The sequence below is a fragment of the Primulina tabacum genome, chromosome 2 (assembly GCF_025594145.1).
Source record: "Primulina tabacum isolate GXHZ01 chromosome 2, ASM2559414v2, whole genome shotgun sequence".
NCBI classification, from domain to species: Eukaryota; Viridiplantae; Streptophyta; class Magnoliopsida; order Lamiales; family Gesneriaceae; genus Primulina; species Primulina tabacum.
The window spans coordinates 12,578,278-12,595,792 of NC_134551.1; the positions used below are offsets into that span (position 1 = coordinate 12,578,278).

General features: G+C 40.4%; 1 protein-coding gene across 1 annotated transcript; it reads left to right on the forward strand.

Moving 5' to 3' along the window:
- Positions 1-531: 531 nt before the first annotated feature.
- LOC142537519 (chaperone protein dnaJ 11, chloroplastic-like) lies at positions 532-1,023 on the forward strand. Its single transcript, XM_075643029.1, has one exon. It carries the CDS (start codon positions 532-534, stop codon positions 1,021-1,023), a length of 492 nt encoding a protein of 163 aa, XP_075499144.1.
- The last annotated feature ends 16,492 nt before the right edge of the window (positions 1,024-17,515 follow it).

The following is a 17,515-nucleotide window of genomic DNA, read 5'->3' on the forward strand; positions in this document are numbered from 1 at the left end:
CATTTCTAAAGCACCTTATCGTCTAGCACATGTCTAAATGAAAGAGTTAAAAGATCAAATTCAAGATTTGCAGGACAAGGGTTTTATTCGCCCTAGTTGTTCTTTGTGGGGCGCACCGGTATTGTTTGTGAAGAAGAAGGACGGTATTATGCGACTCTCTATTGATTATCGAGAGCTGAATAGAGTCACTATCAAGAATAACTATCATCTACCAAGAATTGAAGACTTATTTGATAAATTACAAGGATAATCAATATTCTCAAAGATATTTGGTACGAGACCGAGTTTTAGCTATATAATTTCGAAATCCGGATATATAATATATTATGAAATTTATGTGGAAAAACTATATTTATAAGATTAAAACTACACATGGGCTAAAAATAATATTTTACATGGATCGTCACTTTATACATGGACACGTGGATAAGTCCTATTCTGGTTCAAATTAGCTCGCTCTATAAAACTAAACCCTTCGAACCGATTCTTCATTCATAACCAATTCAATCTACAATCGTGACCAATTCCGTAATGGCTTCTATATCATTGTCACCATCGAATCAAATCATCAGCCGCCGATTCTCCGCCGTCCCTGCTCCATATTCTCCGACGAATATCTGCTTCCGCCACCAGCTCCGTATCTCCGCCGGTTACGCCACAGCTGAGAGGGTTAATGAAACATCTCTGCACACTGGGTCATTGTATGACGTCCTGGGGATTCATTCCGGTGCCTGGTGTCAAGAGATCAAGTCGGCGTACAGAAAACTGGCAGGACTTTTGCATCCCGACGTCGCATCCAAAGGCGGAGGAGCTACCGACGAGTTTATAAGAGTGCGCGCGGCGTACGCTACTTTTTCCGACCATGAGAAGCGCGCAATGTATGATGTGACGCTTTCCAGGCGATTTCGGAGGGAAGCACTCTTGGCGGCGAATCCTTTTTCGGAGGTGGAAGGACGGAGGCGGACCTGGGAAACTGATCAGGCTGGTAGCTGCAATGAATGTTTTAGCCCTTCGATTTCATAAAAGCTTCTAATTTTTATGAAGTCTTCCCTATCGAGTTCGAGATTCAAGAAAATCTCTGACAATTGTTTAGGCTGATTTTGTGAAGTTTCTTCCATGACTCTCCATGTAAACAAAGTTTTACTTCTGCATGTTGACGATCAAGTCTTTCCTTTTTCTCTCTTCTGAAGATTTAATGTTTTCGAATACTTATAGTTTTGTGCTACATAAGGATTATTGATTATTAATTCCTTTGAAAATAATATTTACTTACAAGTCAAATCATAGGAAAATTGTCAATTTTAATATGTGTATATTGGTGTGTGGTGTTTTTAAGTTCTGTATATTTTGTTAGATTAATTATAGTGTTGCAACTATGTTTTTTTTAATATAAAATTTTAGTCACTTTTCCCAAAATAATGTAATTAAATGACAATATCATTGTTAATTTTTATAAAATACGTGATTAAAAAAATTCCTCGAGTTATATTCATATGTTTTACAATATAATTATAAATTTTAACAATAATATTTTTAACAATTTAGTTAAATGATTTGGATGAAAATGACTAAAACTTATTAAAAAAACATAGTTACAATACTATAATTAAATTTAACAAAACGCGTTAGACTAAAAATGTCACGCCTCAATACATAGTTGATTAAAATTGAATTTTGTAGAATCTATAATTTTCTAAAAAAGATTTAAATCTGGGTATTTTTTTGGTATAAAGGCTAAAATGGGGTTTCCACATGGAAAATGAGAAACTATTTTCCGTCACTTTATTTAATAAAAAAATTAATATGACGTGTAATATTCAAATGTGTGTAATAAGATCTTAAAAGCTCGTCAACGTTCAGTTATACTTTATAACATAAAGGCAATGTTTCTTTTGTGGGCTTTGATCAAACAGGCTCAAACTTATGTTATTTGGGCTGAAATGTTAGACTCAAGGCCATGGTTCATTGCCATTGGCCCCCGAAAAATACATTTTTTTTAACTACAAAATGATCTAATTATTTGACGTTTTCAATTGTGACAAACTAGAACGAATCTAGCTAATATAGTATCTCTCTCTCTATATATATATATTCAACAAATCTTTATTTTAAATGTTCAAATCATATTTTGTATGAGACTGAGTTTTAGCTCTAATGGTCTCATCTTGTTTCCCCCTTATAATGACTCAGGTTCGAGTCCTCCCACCCTCCTAGAATAAGATTTTTTTAAAAAATTCCTATTTGGTACACTCATTCTTAAATTCCTCTATACATATTAGGGGAATTCTCTCACTGCCGTGGAACAAATCCAAATGAAAAAACTCACTTTGAGTTAGGGATAATCTGGTTTAGATGATTATTGCTGAGTTATATCATTTCTCTTTTTTATACAATATATTAACTTAGAAAGGTCTCTTTACCATCTTTCATCCCGACAAATCCAGATTTTATTATTATTTCATTGTAGAAGCGTACTTTTGATAATGCTGTCTGAATCAGACTAAACTCTACGGTCAAATTTATCAATCTCACTTTCCTTGAGAATATCTTCGTTCTGGATACCACCAGTTGAAAGCGAAAAAGTTCGATGTCCATAAGACTGCTTTTAGGACTCTTTATGGGCATTATGAGTTTATGGTCATGCCATTTGGGTTGACCAATGCGCCAGCGATCTTCATTGATATCATGAATCGCGTATTTTAGCAGTATCTGGATCAATTTATTATAGTCTTCATTGATGATATTTTGATCTATTCGAAGAGTAAAGAGGAGCATAGTCGGAATTTGAGTACAGCACTGCAAGTACTGCAAGATAGGAAATTATATGCAAAATTCAGCAAGTGTGAGTTTTGGCTTGATAGAGTGGCGTTCTTAGGTCACATCATTTCTAGTGATGGAGTTGTGGTTGATCCGAGTAAAGTGAAAGCAGTGAAAGAATGTCCCGTACCAAAGAGCTTAACCGAGATGCGTAGTTTCCTGAGACTAGCTGGCTATTATCGAAAGTTTATTCACGGGTTCTCATCTATTGTGGTACCCATGACCGCCTTGACGAAGAAATATGCAAAGTTTATATGGGGATCCGAGTGGCAAGAGTGTTTTGACAAGTTGAAGCAAACTCTGATTTCAGCGCCAGTATTATCGATGCCATCGGGACAAGGAGAGTATGTTCTTTATACCGACGCTTCGAAACTAGGTTTGGGTGCAGTTCTTATTAAAAAATGACCGAGTTATAGCCTATGCGTCGAGAAAGTTGAAGGTTCACGAGAAAAATTACTCCACTCAAGATCTTGAGCTTGCAGCAGTGGTATTTGGTCTGAAGATTTGGAGACATTACCTATATGGGGAGAAGTGCAAGATTTTCACCGACCATAAAAGTTTGAAATACTTCTTCACAAAAAAAGAGCTGAATATGAGGCAAAGAAGATGGCTAGAGTTGGTAAAGACTACGACTATGACATTAGCTATCATCCGGGAAAAGCTAATGTAGTAGCGGATGCATTGAGTAGTACTACAACAGTTATTACTCAATTATCACTTCAAAGACCACTGCAGTCCGAGATTCAGCGATTTGAGATTACAATGTATGCTAGGGGAGAGGCTCATAATCTTGACATCATGACAATACAGTCGACTTTGAAAGATAGAATCCGTGAGGGACAGTCCAATGATGAGCAATTGAAAAAGTGGAGAGCGAGAGATGAAGCCTAGGGCTGGAAGATGTATTCTGAGGTGGATGGTATAGTTCGTTATCGAAATCGACTATGGGTTCCTAGTGGTGATTCTTTGAGGGAGGTCATTATGAAGGAAGCCCACGACACGCCATATTCCATTCATCCTGGAAGCACGAAGATGTACAAGGATCTTCAATTATTGTATTAGTGGCCAGACATGAAGCGATATATCCTACAATTTGTATCCTAGTGCTTGACATGCCAGCAAGTTAAAGTCGAGCATCAGAAGCCGGAGGGAAAACTTAATTCACTTCCTATTCCCGAGTGGAAATGAGAAAATATCACTATGGATTTTGTCGTCGGATTACCGATGACTATCAAGGGGTTTAATGCTATATGGGTGATAGTAGATCGTCTTATGAAATCAACGCATTTTTCTACCTATCAAGACGACATTCACCATGACACAGTATGCTGAGTTGTATATTCGTGAGATAGTTCGTCTGCATGGGATTCCCGTATCTATTGTTTCTGATAGAGACCCGAGATTTACATCATCTTTCTGGAAGATTCTGCATGCAGCGATGAGAACTAAATTATTATTGAGTACAACATTCCATCCTCAGATCGATGGTCAGCCCGAAAGAGTGATTCAAATTTTGGAGGATCTACTTTGAGCTTGTGTCGTTGATTTTCAAGGTAGTTGGGAACCGAAGTTGCCACTACTGGAGTTTACCTACAATAATAGCTATCGATCATTGATTGGGATGGCCCCTTACAAGGCACTTTATGGGAGGAAATGTAGATCACCCATACATTGGGACGCGGTTGGTGAAAGAGGAGAATTTGGTCCGGACTTGGTCAAGCAAACAACGAAGCTACTAGTTAAAATTTGAGATAGAATGAAGACTGCACAAAGCCGACAGAAAAGCTATGCTGACAAGCGACGAAGAGAGCTAGAGTTTGTAGTAGGCGACCACGTTTTTGTGAATATAGCACCTATGAAGGGTGTTATGAGATTTGGCAAGAAAAACAAACTTAGTTCAAGATTCATAGGGCCATTTGAGATTTTAGAAAGGATTGGAACACTAGCCTATAGAGTGGCATTGCCACCAATGCTATCCGGAGTACACAATGTGTTCCAGATATCTATATCGCGAAAGTATATGTCAAACCCTCCACATGTACTAAATCATGAACATATACAATTGAATCCAAACATGACTTATGAGGAAAGACCTATAAAAATCTTGGCTAGAAAAGAAAGAAGACCTCGAAATAAAGTTATACCAATAATCAAGGTCAAGTGACTAAATCACTTGGAGGAAGAAGCTACTTGGGAGACCGAGAGGGACATGAGGAGTCGCTACCCGGAGTTATCCGTTATGTTCTAATTTCGAGGATGAAATTTTATTTAAGGGAGAGAGGAATTATAAGGTCCAAAAATAAAATGACGTAATCCAACTGCATGCAAATCTAGAGAAAATAGAAAATAGCTAATTAAATGATTTTAATTGCTTAAATTAAATATGTTAAATATTTTATAGGGTTAGGAAGGAGTTTTCTACTTGAATGCACAAAACTGTATTTTTAAAGGTTATTCGAGATGCGATCGAGGACGAAGACCGCAGTGTCACGCCCCGAAACTCGGGAATGACACCGGCGTTGTTTAACAATCACACAATCGCAACAACAAGCCTCTTGTAGCACAGTATAAACCGAACTAGTTTATATATCATAATCTCAAATTAAATAGCCATTGTCTTTACAATTACCGAAATAAATAAGACGACAGAGTTTTAATGCGGAAACGTAAATCTAATTAATAATAACGTAAACATAATCGATTTCCTTGAGCATTCACCATCCCCAAAACTGCTCGGACTCTTCCTCCTCAATCTGTTCTTCGGACTTATCTGGGAAGGGTTGTAAGAGGGTGAGTATTTGGGAATACTCAGCAAGTGGGGGAAAATCGAGCACAATAAAGACAACATGCATAAATTTCGAATCATAAATCATGAGTTCATACGTACTTCATAACACATGCATAAACTTTGACCCAGCACTGTGACTCATCTACTTTCTACGGTTTACTGACGTCAGTCCTTAATTTTTACTCCTCTAAGGGGGCGAGGCCGTATAGCAGTTATGTCCCCCACCGCGTAAGGGTACGTCGTGGTTGGGATTCCCTCCCGTATACAGTCGACTCCTCACAGTGCTTTTGAAATCGTATGACAATTACACGAAAGCGTAGAAAGGAGATTGTACTCGACTATTTATTTTTCTTGTAAAAATCGAAAACATGCATACCCAAATCCGAAATTTTAAAGTTTAAAAATAAGCCCACTTACAGTATGTATTTATGCTAGAAACGTAGGTGTTTGGCTTCGAGAATTGGATTGCTTCTCCTTCTTGCTCAGACGGCGCTTCGGCTTCGATTTCTTGGACGACCTTGAGACGATTTTTGTGCAGAGTTTGGCTATGGAGAGTTGCTGAATTTTTCGAAACTTGCAGCCAGAATTTTCAAAATTATAGGTGTAAGAATGGCTAGGCTTGATGGGGTATTTATAAGTGAGGGAAAAAGGTCTAAATTTGGTACTCAAATCCTACCAAAAATCATGGCAAATCTCACAAATTTGACTCCAATCTCCCTTGCCATTTTCGAAAATCTTGCTACCTAAGTTGAGAGATTTAATCCTTGATTCTTTTCCCTTTTGCTTGGATAGAATATTGAGATGCTAAGTCAAGGGATTTTCGAAATTCTTTAGAAATTATCAAGCCTCAATTCTTTTAATTTGTATGATACTCAAATCTTGCAATATCTCCTCCCAAAAATTCGAAAATATGCATGCCTTGGTATATCATTATTGACTTGGCAAAACTATTTCCAACAATTAATTTCCCAAGGTGCATATCTTATTATTATTATTATTTTATACAAAGTCAAATCCTACAAATTTCCTTACCAACTATTGATTACATTAATGAAAATTTTCGGTTCTCACATCCCTCCCTCTTTAAGAGAAGTTTCGTCCTCGAAACTGGAGTTGGCTTGGTCTCCAAATAGGTAGGGATAATCATTTCGCATCTTTTCTTCAACTTCCCAAGTTGCTTCTCGCTCCGTGTGGTTGGACCACTGCACTTTGACGTAAGGAATGATATGTCGCCTGAGAACTTGTTCTTTGGTGTCCACGATTCTGATAGGGACTTCTTCGTATTTCAGTTCTTCTCCCAAGTTCCCTTCGATCAAGAGCGGTTCTACTTCTAATACGTGACTCGGGTCTGGAATGTACCTTCTTAGTTGGGACACATGGAACACGTTGTGTATCCTTGACATGCTTGGTGGGAGCGCCAGTCTGCATGCTAACGTGCCCACTCTCTCCAAGATTTCAAAGGGTCCAACATATCGAGGGTTTAGTTTCACGGCCTTACTGAATCGGACAACTCCTCTCATAGGCGAGACTTTCACATAAGCTTTCTCGCCCACGTTGAACTCTACCGGCCTTCTCTTAAGATCTGCCCAGCTTTTCTGTCGATCTTGAGCTGCCTTGAGTTTCTCTCGGACAATTTTAACTTTGTCCACAGTCATCTGCACTAGCTCGGGTCCCACTAAGGCTTTCTCTCCAACTTCGTCCCAATAAAGTGGTGATCGACATTTTCTTCCATAAAGGGCTTCGTATGGTGCCATTCCGATGCTGCTGTGATAGCTGTTGTTATAAGCAAACTCAATTAAGGGTAGATGAGTGCTCCAGTTACCATTGAATTCAAGGGCGCACGCTCGCAGCATATCTTCTAAGGTCTGTATGGTTCTCTCCGTTTGCCCATCAGTTTTGGGATGATAAGCAGTACTGAGGGTCACTTCGTTCCCATGGCCTCTTGAAAGCTCTTCCAAAAGTGCGAGACGAACCTCGGGTCTCTATCAGATAGGATGCTCACTGAAACTCCATGCAACCTCACAATGTTGTCCATGTACAGTGAAGCCAATTAGTCGAGATTGTAATTCATGCGGACGGGTAGGAAGTGTTCAGTCTTTGTGAGTCTGTCCACGATCACCCATATACCGTCGTGGCTTTGCCTAGACTTTGGCAATCCTACCACAAAATCCATGGAAATATGCTCCCACTTCCATTCGAGAATTTCCAAAGGTTGCAGTAATCCTCCAGGTCGCTGGTGTTCTGCTTTGACCTGCTGGCATACCTGACATCTGGAGACAAATTCCGCTACGTCCCTCTTCATGCCATTCCACCAGAAACTATTCTTGAGGTCCCTATACATTCTCGTACTGCCTGGATGGACTGCGAATTTTGACTTGTACGCCTCTGCCATTATCTCTTGGCGAAGGTTGTCGCTGTCGGGCACACACAGCCTTCCTTTCATCCACAAAATTCCCTTGTCATCAATCTGATGATCCTGAATCTTCCCTTCTCTGACCTGCTCCTTAAGTTTAGTCAGTACCGGGTCTCGATCCTGGTTTAACTTGACGGTCTCCTGCAGACATGGCTGGGCCGAGAGGGACGCTAGAGTTACCTTGCCACGGCCCTTCCGACTTAGCGCATCAGCCACCTTGCTTGCTTTACCCGGATGGTAACTTATGGTCAAGTCATAATCTTTCTGAAGTTCGATCAATCGCCTTTGCCTCATATTAAGTTCCTTTTGGGTGAACAAGTACTTGAGGCTCTGATGATCTATGAAGATTTCACATTTAGCACCATAGAGGTAGTGCCTCCAAATCTTTAAGGCAAAGACAACCGCTGCCAGTTCCAGATCATGAGTAGGATAATTCTGCTCATGCGGTTTCAACTGCCTTGATGCGTAGGCGATCACTCTTCCTTCCTGCATGAGTACGCATCCCAGACCTTCCTTAGATGCGTCACTGTAGATGGTAAAATCCTTATTCTCTGCAGGCAATATTAACACTGGTGTGGATGCGAGTTTTCCTTTCAATGTCTGGAAACTCTTCTCACAATCGTCATTCCAGATGAATTTAGAATTCTTCTGTGTGAGTCTCGTCAGTGACACGGCTATCGAGGAGAACCCTTCGACGAACTTCCGGTAGTAACCTACCAATCCAAGAAAGCTTCTGATATCGGTAGCGTTCTTCGGTCTCGGCCACTCAGTAATCGCCTCTACCTTCCTTGGGTCCACTGACACTACTTCTCTCGAAATCACGTGTCCCAGAAATGACACACTCCTTAGCCAGAATTCACACTTGCTGAACTTAGCATAGAGCTTATTCTCTCTTAAGGTCTGCAGAGCAAGGTGAAGGTGCTCTTCATGGCTCGTCTCGTCAGGAGAATAGACGAGGATATCGTCGATGAATACCACTATGAGCTGATCCAGGAATGGCTTGAATACTCTGTTCATCAGGTCCATGAATGCTGCCGGTGCATTGGTCAGACCAAAAGGCATCACTGTGAATTCGTAATGCCCATACCTGGTTCGAAAGGCTGTCTTGGGGATATCTTCAGCCCTGACCTTCAACTGGTGATAACCTGTCCTCAGATCCAGTTTAGAAAAGACGGCGGCTCCTTTAAGCTGATCAAACAGATCGTCTATCCGAGGTAGAGGGTACCTGTTCTTGATTGTGATCTTGTTCAATTCTCTGTAGTCGATGCATAATCTCATAGTACCGTCTTTTTTCTTTACGAAGAGTACTGGAGCTCCCCACGGGGACACACTCGGTCGAATCTGCCTTTTATCTATCAATTCTTGGAGTTGTTCTTTTAATTCCTTGAGTTCGGCTGGTGCCATTCTGTAGGGTGCTTTAGAGATTGGTGCAGCACCGGGAACCAAGTTGATTTCGAACTCAATCTCACGGTCCGGGACCGTCCCTGAGAGCTCTTCAGGAAAAAAATCTGGGAACTCTCTCACTATTAGGATGTCTTCCAGTTTCATTTCGACTTCTTCTTTTCCTTCCCTGACCATCGCTAGGTAGATGTCCTCCCCGGATTTCATGGATTTCCAGGTTTGAGATGCGGAAAGTAGCAACTTCCGTTCCCTGGATTTACCATGAAACACGACTTCCTTCTGCTCTGCGGTTAGGAGTTTAACTCTCTTCCCTTTACAATCTACTATTGCACTGTTTCTTGCTAATCAATCCATTCCTAAGATTACGTCGAAATCGACCATGATCAACTGTATCAAATCGGCGCTAAAAGTCTGATCACTAATACTGATTTTACAATATCTGTAAATCTGGTTCGTTTCAACGGCTCTATTAGTAGGTGTGGCTATTCGGAAAGGTGCAGTTTGTTTATTAAGCTTACTTCCTAACTTCTTAGCAAACTTCTTAGACATAAAGGAATGTGTAGCACCACAGTCAAATAATGCGTAGGCAGGTACTGATTTAATTAGAATGGTACCTGACACGACTTCAGTTGCGTCGTCAGCCTCTTCCTGAGTCATGGCAAAGATCCTAGCATTGGGTTTGTCCTCCTTTGGTTTACTAGGTCCTGCTCCCGTATTTGGCTCAGTTCCTCTGTTTGGCCCTGCTGGTCGGTTGGTAGCGGTAGGACATTCTGCAATTCGGTGCCCCGCTTTCCCACATCCAAAGCATACACCGCTGGCCCTTCGGCATTCCCCGGAGTGCTTGAAGCCACATGTTGAGCATGGCTTGAGTCCTTCATTGTTATTGGCGGGGAATTTCCCTGAGGGAGGTCCACCCGACTGATTGGGCCTCTTGAACATTGGTGTGCCCTGAGAAGGCGGGTTGACAGGGGGTCGCTTGTTCCTGATTTCCCCTTCTCTTCGACAAATATCAGCTTCGGCTCGGATAGCCGCACCCATCAAATCTGAAAAGTTGGCAGGTTGGTAGACCGCTAGAGCTGATTGGATCCTGCTGTTCAACCCCTTCTTAAAGCGGTGCAATTTCAGAACTTCATCCGCCATAATCGCTGGAGCATATGATCCAAGGGCATTGAACTGAGAGGTATATTCCACTACTGACATATCTGGGCCTGGCTGAGATTTTCAAACTCACTTAGCTTCTGCAGTCTGACTTCTGCCGGGTAGTACTGTTTCAGAAATGTTTCTCGGAAGATTCGCCATGTGATTTGTCCAGCAGCGGTCATGGCTGGCGAGACTGCTTCCCACCATTTAGCTGCCTCGTCTTCCAGGAAGGGCACTATCACGTCCACTTTTAGTGCATCCGGGACTTCCAACAGTCTCAACTGAGTTTCCACGCTTTTGAGCCAGCTCTGGCTAACTTCGGGGTCGGCAGCGCCACTGAAAGTTGGGCACCTGTTCTTGCGCAGTGATTCATAATGAAACTTGACCCCATGCTGTGGTAGAGGTGTGGGCTGCTGATTAGCATTGGGGTTCACTAACCCCTGAAGTGTCGTCGCCACGATCGTGGCTATAGCCATTAGGTCCGCTTGATTGAGATTGAACTGAGGTGGAGGCCCGTTGCCTTCTTCATTAGTGTTGTTGTTGTGGTTGTTAGCATAACGGGGGTTGCGGTTTTGTCTTGGTGGTCTACCGGCCATTTCCTACAAGTTAAACGCTTCTAAGAATTTGTTGTATATATAACAAGATTGAATAGATAAGTTATGCTGGAACAACTGAAGTTAATAAGTAACCATAACTTGAATATAGATGAACGACTGCGATAAATAAATAATCATTCTTTTATTAATTTTCGAATGTAAAGAAACAACTGAATGAACAAAGCGTACTGAATGGAAATAAATCATACTGAATAAAATAGCAACAATGGAAGGATAAACTCCTAGTAATAAGGAAAGGTAACTAAGGAACTCTAATCATCTATCTCTCCATCTCCAATGGCAGCTATAGGCTCGTCGATCTCTATCGGCTCCTCCTCTTTCGGTTCCTCCTCCGGCTCTTCCTCTTGCAGTAGCTCCACCATGTGGGTGAGCTGGGCATTCTATGCATTGAGCTGTGCATTTTCTGCATTAAGCTGGGCATTCTCTGCATTAAGCTGGGCCACCTGCGTCTTCCACCCCTGAACATCTGCCTCTGCCTCGTCCAACAGATCTATGGTACTCTGGTGGCGTAGTTCGTACCCCTTCTTATTCTCCTTGATCTTGTTTTTCAGCGCTTCACCCTGTTGAGTCAGCTGGTGGTTCACTTTGGCAATGCAGCTTATAGCCTCACTTAGATTTTCGAGTCTCTTTTTGCTCCTGTCATTCAGCTGTTTTTCTTCCTCCAATTCTTTGAGATAGCGCTCCACATCCTCTCGCAACTTTCCATTTTGATATTTGCATTGTTCTATGACATCTCTGAGGTCCATGTTATCACTCCTAACTAGCTCACCTTGATAGATAGACTGATTAAGGCGGACCTGAATCTCTTCTTTCTCAGCGGTTAAGGTTTCGACCTCACTCCTCCTCTCACTCAATCGGGCTCTAAGTCGTCGAATCTGACGGGACTGATAGTGAAGGGCAAGCTCCTTCAGACGAATGGCAGCTTGGGCACGGGTGTGGGGCCGCATAGGGGTAGATGGAGTCATTTCCTGAAATCAAAAAAATGGAAATGCTCAGAATCCGAAATAGACAGTATATAACAAGTGAGAATATGCAATATATATGAAATTTTCGAAATTTAAATAAATATATTTTTTTTCCAAAAATGGAAAGTTTGGAATTTGACATATGGGTTCGAAGAATATGTCCAGAGGATTCCGGGACAATTGACGGAATCGAATTCGGAATTTCCTACGAGAAGTTATAGGGTCTACGAATATTTCCTAAAACGGCAAAAACGACGTTTCGGAGGCCTAAACGAAGGATTTTCGTGATTTCAGCCTGATGCTCACGACTTTAGAGCCTTGCTCGTTGGGCCGTTTCGGAGGGGGTAGCATCGGCCTCAAGTTAAAATTCCACCGAAAATTTTTAGGGTTTTTTTTTTTGAAAATCGATTTTTTCCACTCGGATTATGAACCTGGCGGCTCTGATGCCACTTAAATGTCACGCCCCGAAACTCGGGAATGACACCGGCGTTGTTTAACAATCACACAATCGCAACAACAAGCCTCTTGTAGAACAGTATAAACCGAACCAGTTTATATATCATAATCTCAAATTAAATAGCAATTGTCTTTACAATTACCGAAATAAATAAGACGACAGAGTTTTAATGCGGAAACGTAAATCTAATTAATAATAACGTAAACATAATCGATTTCCTTGAGCAATCACCATCCCCAAAACTGCTCGGACTCTTCCTCCTCAATCTGTTCTTCGGACTTATCTGGGAAGGGTTGTAAGGGGGTGAGTATTTGAGAATACTCAGCAAGTGGGGGAAAATCGAGCACAATAAAGACAACATGCATAAATTTCGAATCATAAATCATGAGTTCATACGTACTTCATAACACATGCATAAACTTTGACCCAGCACTGTGACTCATCTATTTTCTACGGTTTACTGACGTCAGTCCCTAATTTTTACTCCTCTAAGGGGACGAGGCCGTATAGCAGTTATGTCCCCCACCGCGTAAGGGTACGTCGTGGTTGGGATTCCCTCCCGTATACAGTCGACTCCTCACAGTGCTTTTGAAATCGTATGACAATTACACGAAAGCGTAGAAAGGAGATTGTACTCGACTATTTATTTTTCTTGTAAAAATCGAAAACATGCATACCCAAATCCGAAATTTTAAAGTTTAAAAATAAGCCCACTTACAGTATGTATTTATGCTAGAAACGTAGGTGTTTGGCTTCGAGAATTGGATTGCTTCTCCTTCTTGCTCAGACGGCGCTTCGGCTTCGATTTCTTGGACGACCTTGAGACGATTTTTGTGCAGAGTTTGGCTAAGGAGAGCTGCTGAATTTTTCGAAACTTGCAGCCAGAATTTTCGAAATTATAGGTTTAAGAATGGCTAGGCTTGATGGGGTATTTATAGGTGAGGGAAAAGGGTCTAAATTTGGTACTCAAATCCTACCAAAAATCATGGCAAATCTCACAAATTTGACTCCAACCTCCCTTGCCATTTTCGAAAATCTTGCTACCTAAGTTGAGAGATTTAATCCTTGATTCTTTTCCCTTTTGTTTGGATAGAATATTGAGATGCTAAGTCAAGGGATTTTCGAAATTCTTTAGAAATTATCAAGCCTCAATTCTTTTAATTTGTATGATACTCAAATCTTGCAATATCTCCTCCCAAAAATTCGAAAATATGCATGCCTTGGTATATCATTATTGACTTGGCAAAACTATTTCCAACAATTAATTTCCCAAGGTGCATATCTTATTATTATTATTATTTTATACAAAATCAAATCCTACAAATTTCCTTACCAACTATTGATTACATTAATGAAAATTTTCGGTTCTCACACGCAGGCTGAAAAATGGAAAAGATTTTTAATAGATAATTTTTTTAATTATTTAAAATAAGGTTGATTCTTTATGATATTTTTGAAAACAAGGAGTTTTGAGGTGATTTTATATGCCGAGACGTAAGTTTTAACGGTATTCGATTTTCGACTAAAATATAAACTTTTCGAGAACTCGGCTAATATTTTCACGAACTTTTCTAAACAAAATATTTTAAATATGCACTAATGTGCTTATTGGGCCTATTGTACCATGCTAATGGGCCTAGGCTTGTACTAGGAGGTTTAAAACAATTAAATAGGCCAAATCCTCCCCCATAACCCTTCAAACTCACCCCCAACACACACACAACAAAATAGAACTCCTTCAGCAGCAGAAAACATGAACACACACAAGATTTGAGAGGAAAAGCCACGGTTTTTGGAGAAAAAACAGCCTAGAGTGTTCTACGTCGTCGTTATTTGCATCGCCAACACGTTTTCGTGCGTAATATACGCAAAGGCACGCCTTAACTTTCTTTTTCTCATCTATCACACCCTATTACGTGTTTGATCATAGTTTGCATGAAAACATGATTTCCTTATGATTATTTTTGTTTCTATGCTTGTGGTTTTATTAAATTATGTTTTCATGTTCCAAAACTTGATATATTATTGCATGAAGGAGCTGCCATCATAGGGACACCAAAAGGTAAGAGTTTAAGCGTCCCTAGATCACGGTTTAGAGGCTGCACATGAACCGGTATAAGGATTGAACATAATTGCATGAATTGGTGTGAAAGGGTTCGGTTAGGAGGCTTCGCAGCGTACGGCTCGAACCAGGGCTCGACCCGGCTCGGGATGGACATGACAAGGTGTGAGGAAGAGCCCTAGCCACATTAAGACTCAAGCACGACAGTAGGGAAAGAGCCCATGCACGGTGAGACTCTTCCCAAGCCAACGAGAATAGTTGCTGTGCATGAGGAGTCTTGGCTCGGCTAGGGTGGTCAGGGCTGGGCTAGGAAAGGTCTGAGGGTGGTCCAGTGAGGGTCACGAGGGTAAGGGCTCGGGTGGTGATCGGGCTAGGAGTCTTAGTGCGTGGGGAGTCCTAGGCGCAAGGGTAAAGGTACTCGCATGGCTCGTGCATGAGGTTTCTGCGGGGGCTAGCAAGTAGGGTCCAGAGGTGATCTGGGAAGGGCTTGGCTCGGGGTGGCTCGGGTATGGCTCGAAGAAAATGAGAGTTGGCTCAAGGGTTAAGTAAGGGTTCAATTTTAGGGTTTAATGGCTAAGGCTTTGATCCGTGGGTCCACGGGGGTGACTCATGGCTCACAAGGGTATTTTAGGCAATAAAAAGTATATGTTTAAAATTTGGGAGTTTAACAATAAATTTTGAATTAATCCGGGAATTAAATGCCCTACGAATTAATAATTTTGAAAGAAATATAAAGCCATGAATTTAATCTAAATAAAAATATAATAAATTTAATTTAAACTTAAATAATTATTTGGGATGGTCTAGAGTCAACGAAAGTAAAAAAAATTCAAAATCGAGAAATTTTATGTCTAGGGGTAAAACGGTAATTCTATACCTAAAAAAATAGTAAACGTCATGTCAGTGCCCTGAATGCTGTAAATAATGATAATATGCTTGTTTTAAATGTTTATGAAATTTTATGATTAAACGATAATGCTAAAAGATATGTTGCATACTTGGTTTTAAAAAAATGATTATTGTATGCTTGAATCTTTATAAGTGATGAAAATACGAAAAGTGGAAGGAATGGAAGAAATTGTGACTAATACGATGATACGATGATTATGACGATATGTAAGGCCAAGGCTCAGTTGACGGGTGAGAGTGTCACTGATGTCCTCGCCGCCCAGTACTGTGGTTACACGTAGACGGATTCATCGATCTTCAGCTGATACGAAAATCACAATTAACTATCTGAAATCAACGAAAAGGAAAATGTATACGTATATGATGGGAACGAAATGTATATGATAAATGGAAAAAAGTTTTATGTTTATGCATGATCATGAAATGTTATGTTAAGTAAAAGTATTTTCACTTTTGTATGTGATTGTATATGTATTACTCGTTATCACGGTTATGGTTTGCTGAGTCAATAGACTCACTAGGTGTGATCGATGCAGGTGAGTATGATATTGATGTTGAGGGACTGGATGGTTGATCTTACTGGACTGAAGGTGCACATAACCCGAGGACCAGATCTAGTTTTCCGCATTTATGTTTAAGTTTATGATAAAGATTTTTACGACTTTTAAGATGCTTTTTGAGTGGTTTTCAATAGGTTGTTAGAGTTAACGTTATTTTGAAATATTGTTAAGTTAGTGAAAGATCGGTTCGGGCACCTGGGAGGTGCTTCAAACACAATATATATTCTCCAAGAGCTGTAATAGCTCGTGTTCTAAAAATGTTTACACCGATGAATTAAATCGAGTTTGGTTATAAACCAAGCGGAAAACACTCCAAGTAATCATTCGTTAAGAAACACTAATATATTTTATATCATGTGTAACTAAATAACTGAAAATAAAGGGAATCATTTTTGACATATATCAGTTCAGTTATGGTGAAAACTGAACTTACGGGTGCTCTAATTGATCAAATCAGTTTAAGTAGTTAAACAATTAAATACACAAGATATGTTTATGGATGTTCGGAGACTTCAACGACTCCTACATCACCCCTTCTACCACTTCGGGTAGGATCCACTAGAATACTTTGATTTATACAACACCTTGTATAAACCCACTCAGCTTAAGACTTACCCAACTGCCTAACTGAACTCTTAGAATAGACTGAAGGCAGCACCTTCCAGTCAATACTTGTTTAACGTCTGTGTGTCAAATACTACATACTCAAGTTTAATGTCATTGTGCAAGGCTATTTTCGAGTGGAGGTGTGTGTGTTTGTGTGAGAACTAATCTTTGAGTACAACACGAAATTGTTCTCACACACGGAGAGAATTGTGCTTCTAATCTAAGTCGATAATACGATGAAGTGTTCCCTCTCGGATGATTGCTTCTTGTAAGCTGATATGCAATATACGTGCCCTTTTTCTCTGTTTTTCACACACTTGTTTTTTATTGGTCTTCACTGATCTTCTATTTATAGGCGGGAAACTGATCGTACAGTGAGACTCAATAAATGCATATGTTGCAGCTCGTTCCTTGAGATTCGTGTCTCGACTTTTCCGAAATCTATGCTGGAACTTTTTGTCTTTAAGCTTTGCTACAACGTCCATTATTGTACTTTGATAATACAGTTGCTTTTGTACCTTTGTGCACAGTTGTATTCCATTGAATATGCTTGTCAAGTTCTGCAACTGATTTAATCCTAACTGATGCACCTAACTGGTCATCTGAACTGATATTCAGTTGGGCTAGTGAAATTAGTTGACTTGTCGGTTGAACTGATTTCACTCTTTCAGTTGAACTGATTTCACTCTTTCAGTCGAACTGGTCAGCTGGGCTCTTCATAAGTTGAGCACTTCATCAGCTGGCTGGGCTTTTGAAGGTCTTCTGCTGAACTGCCTATCA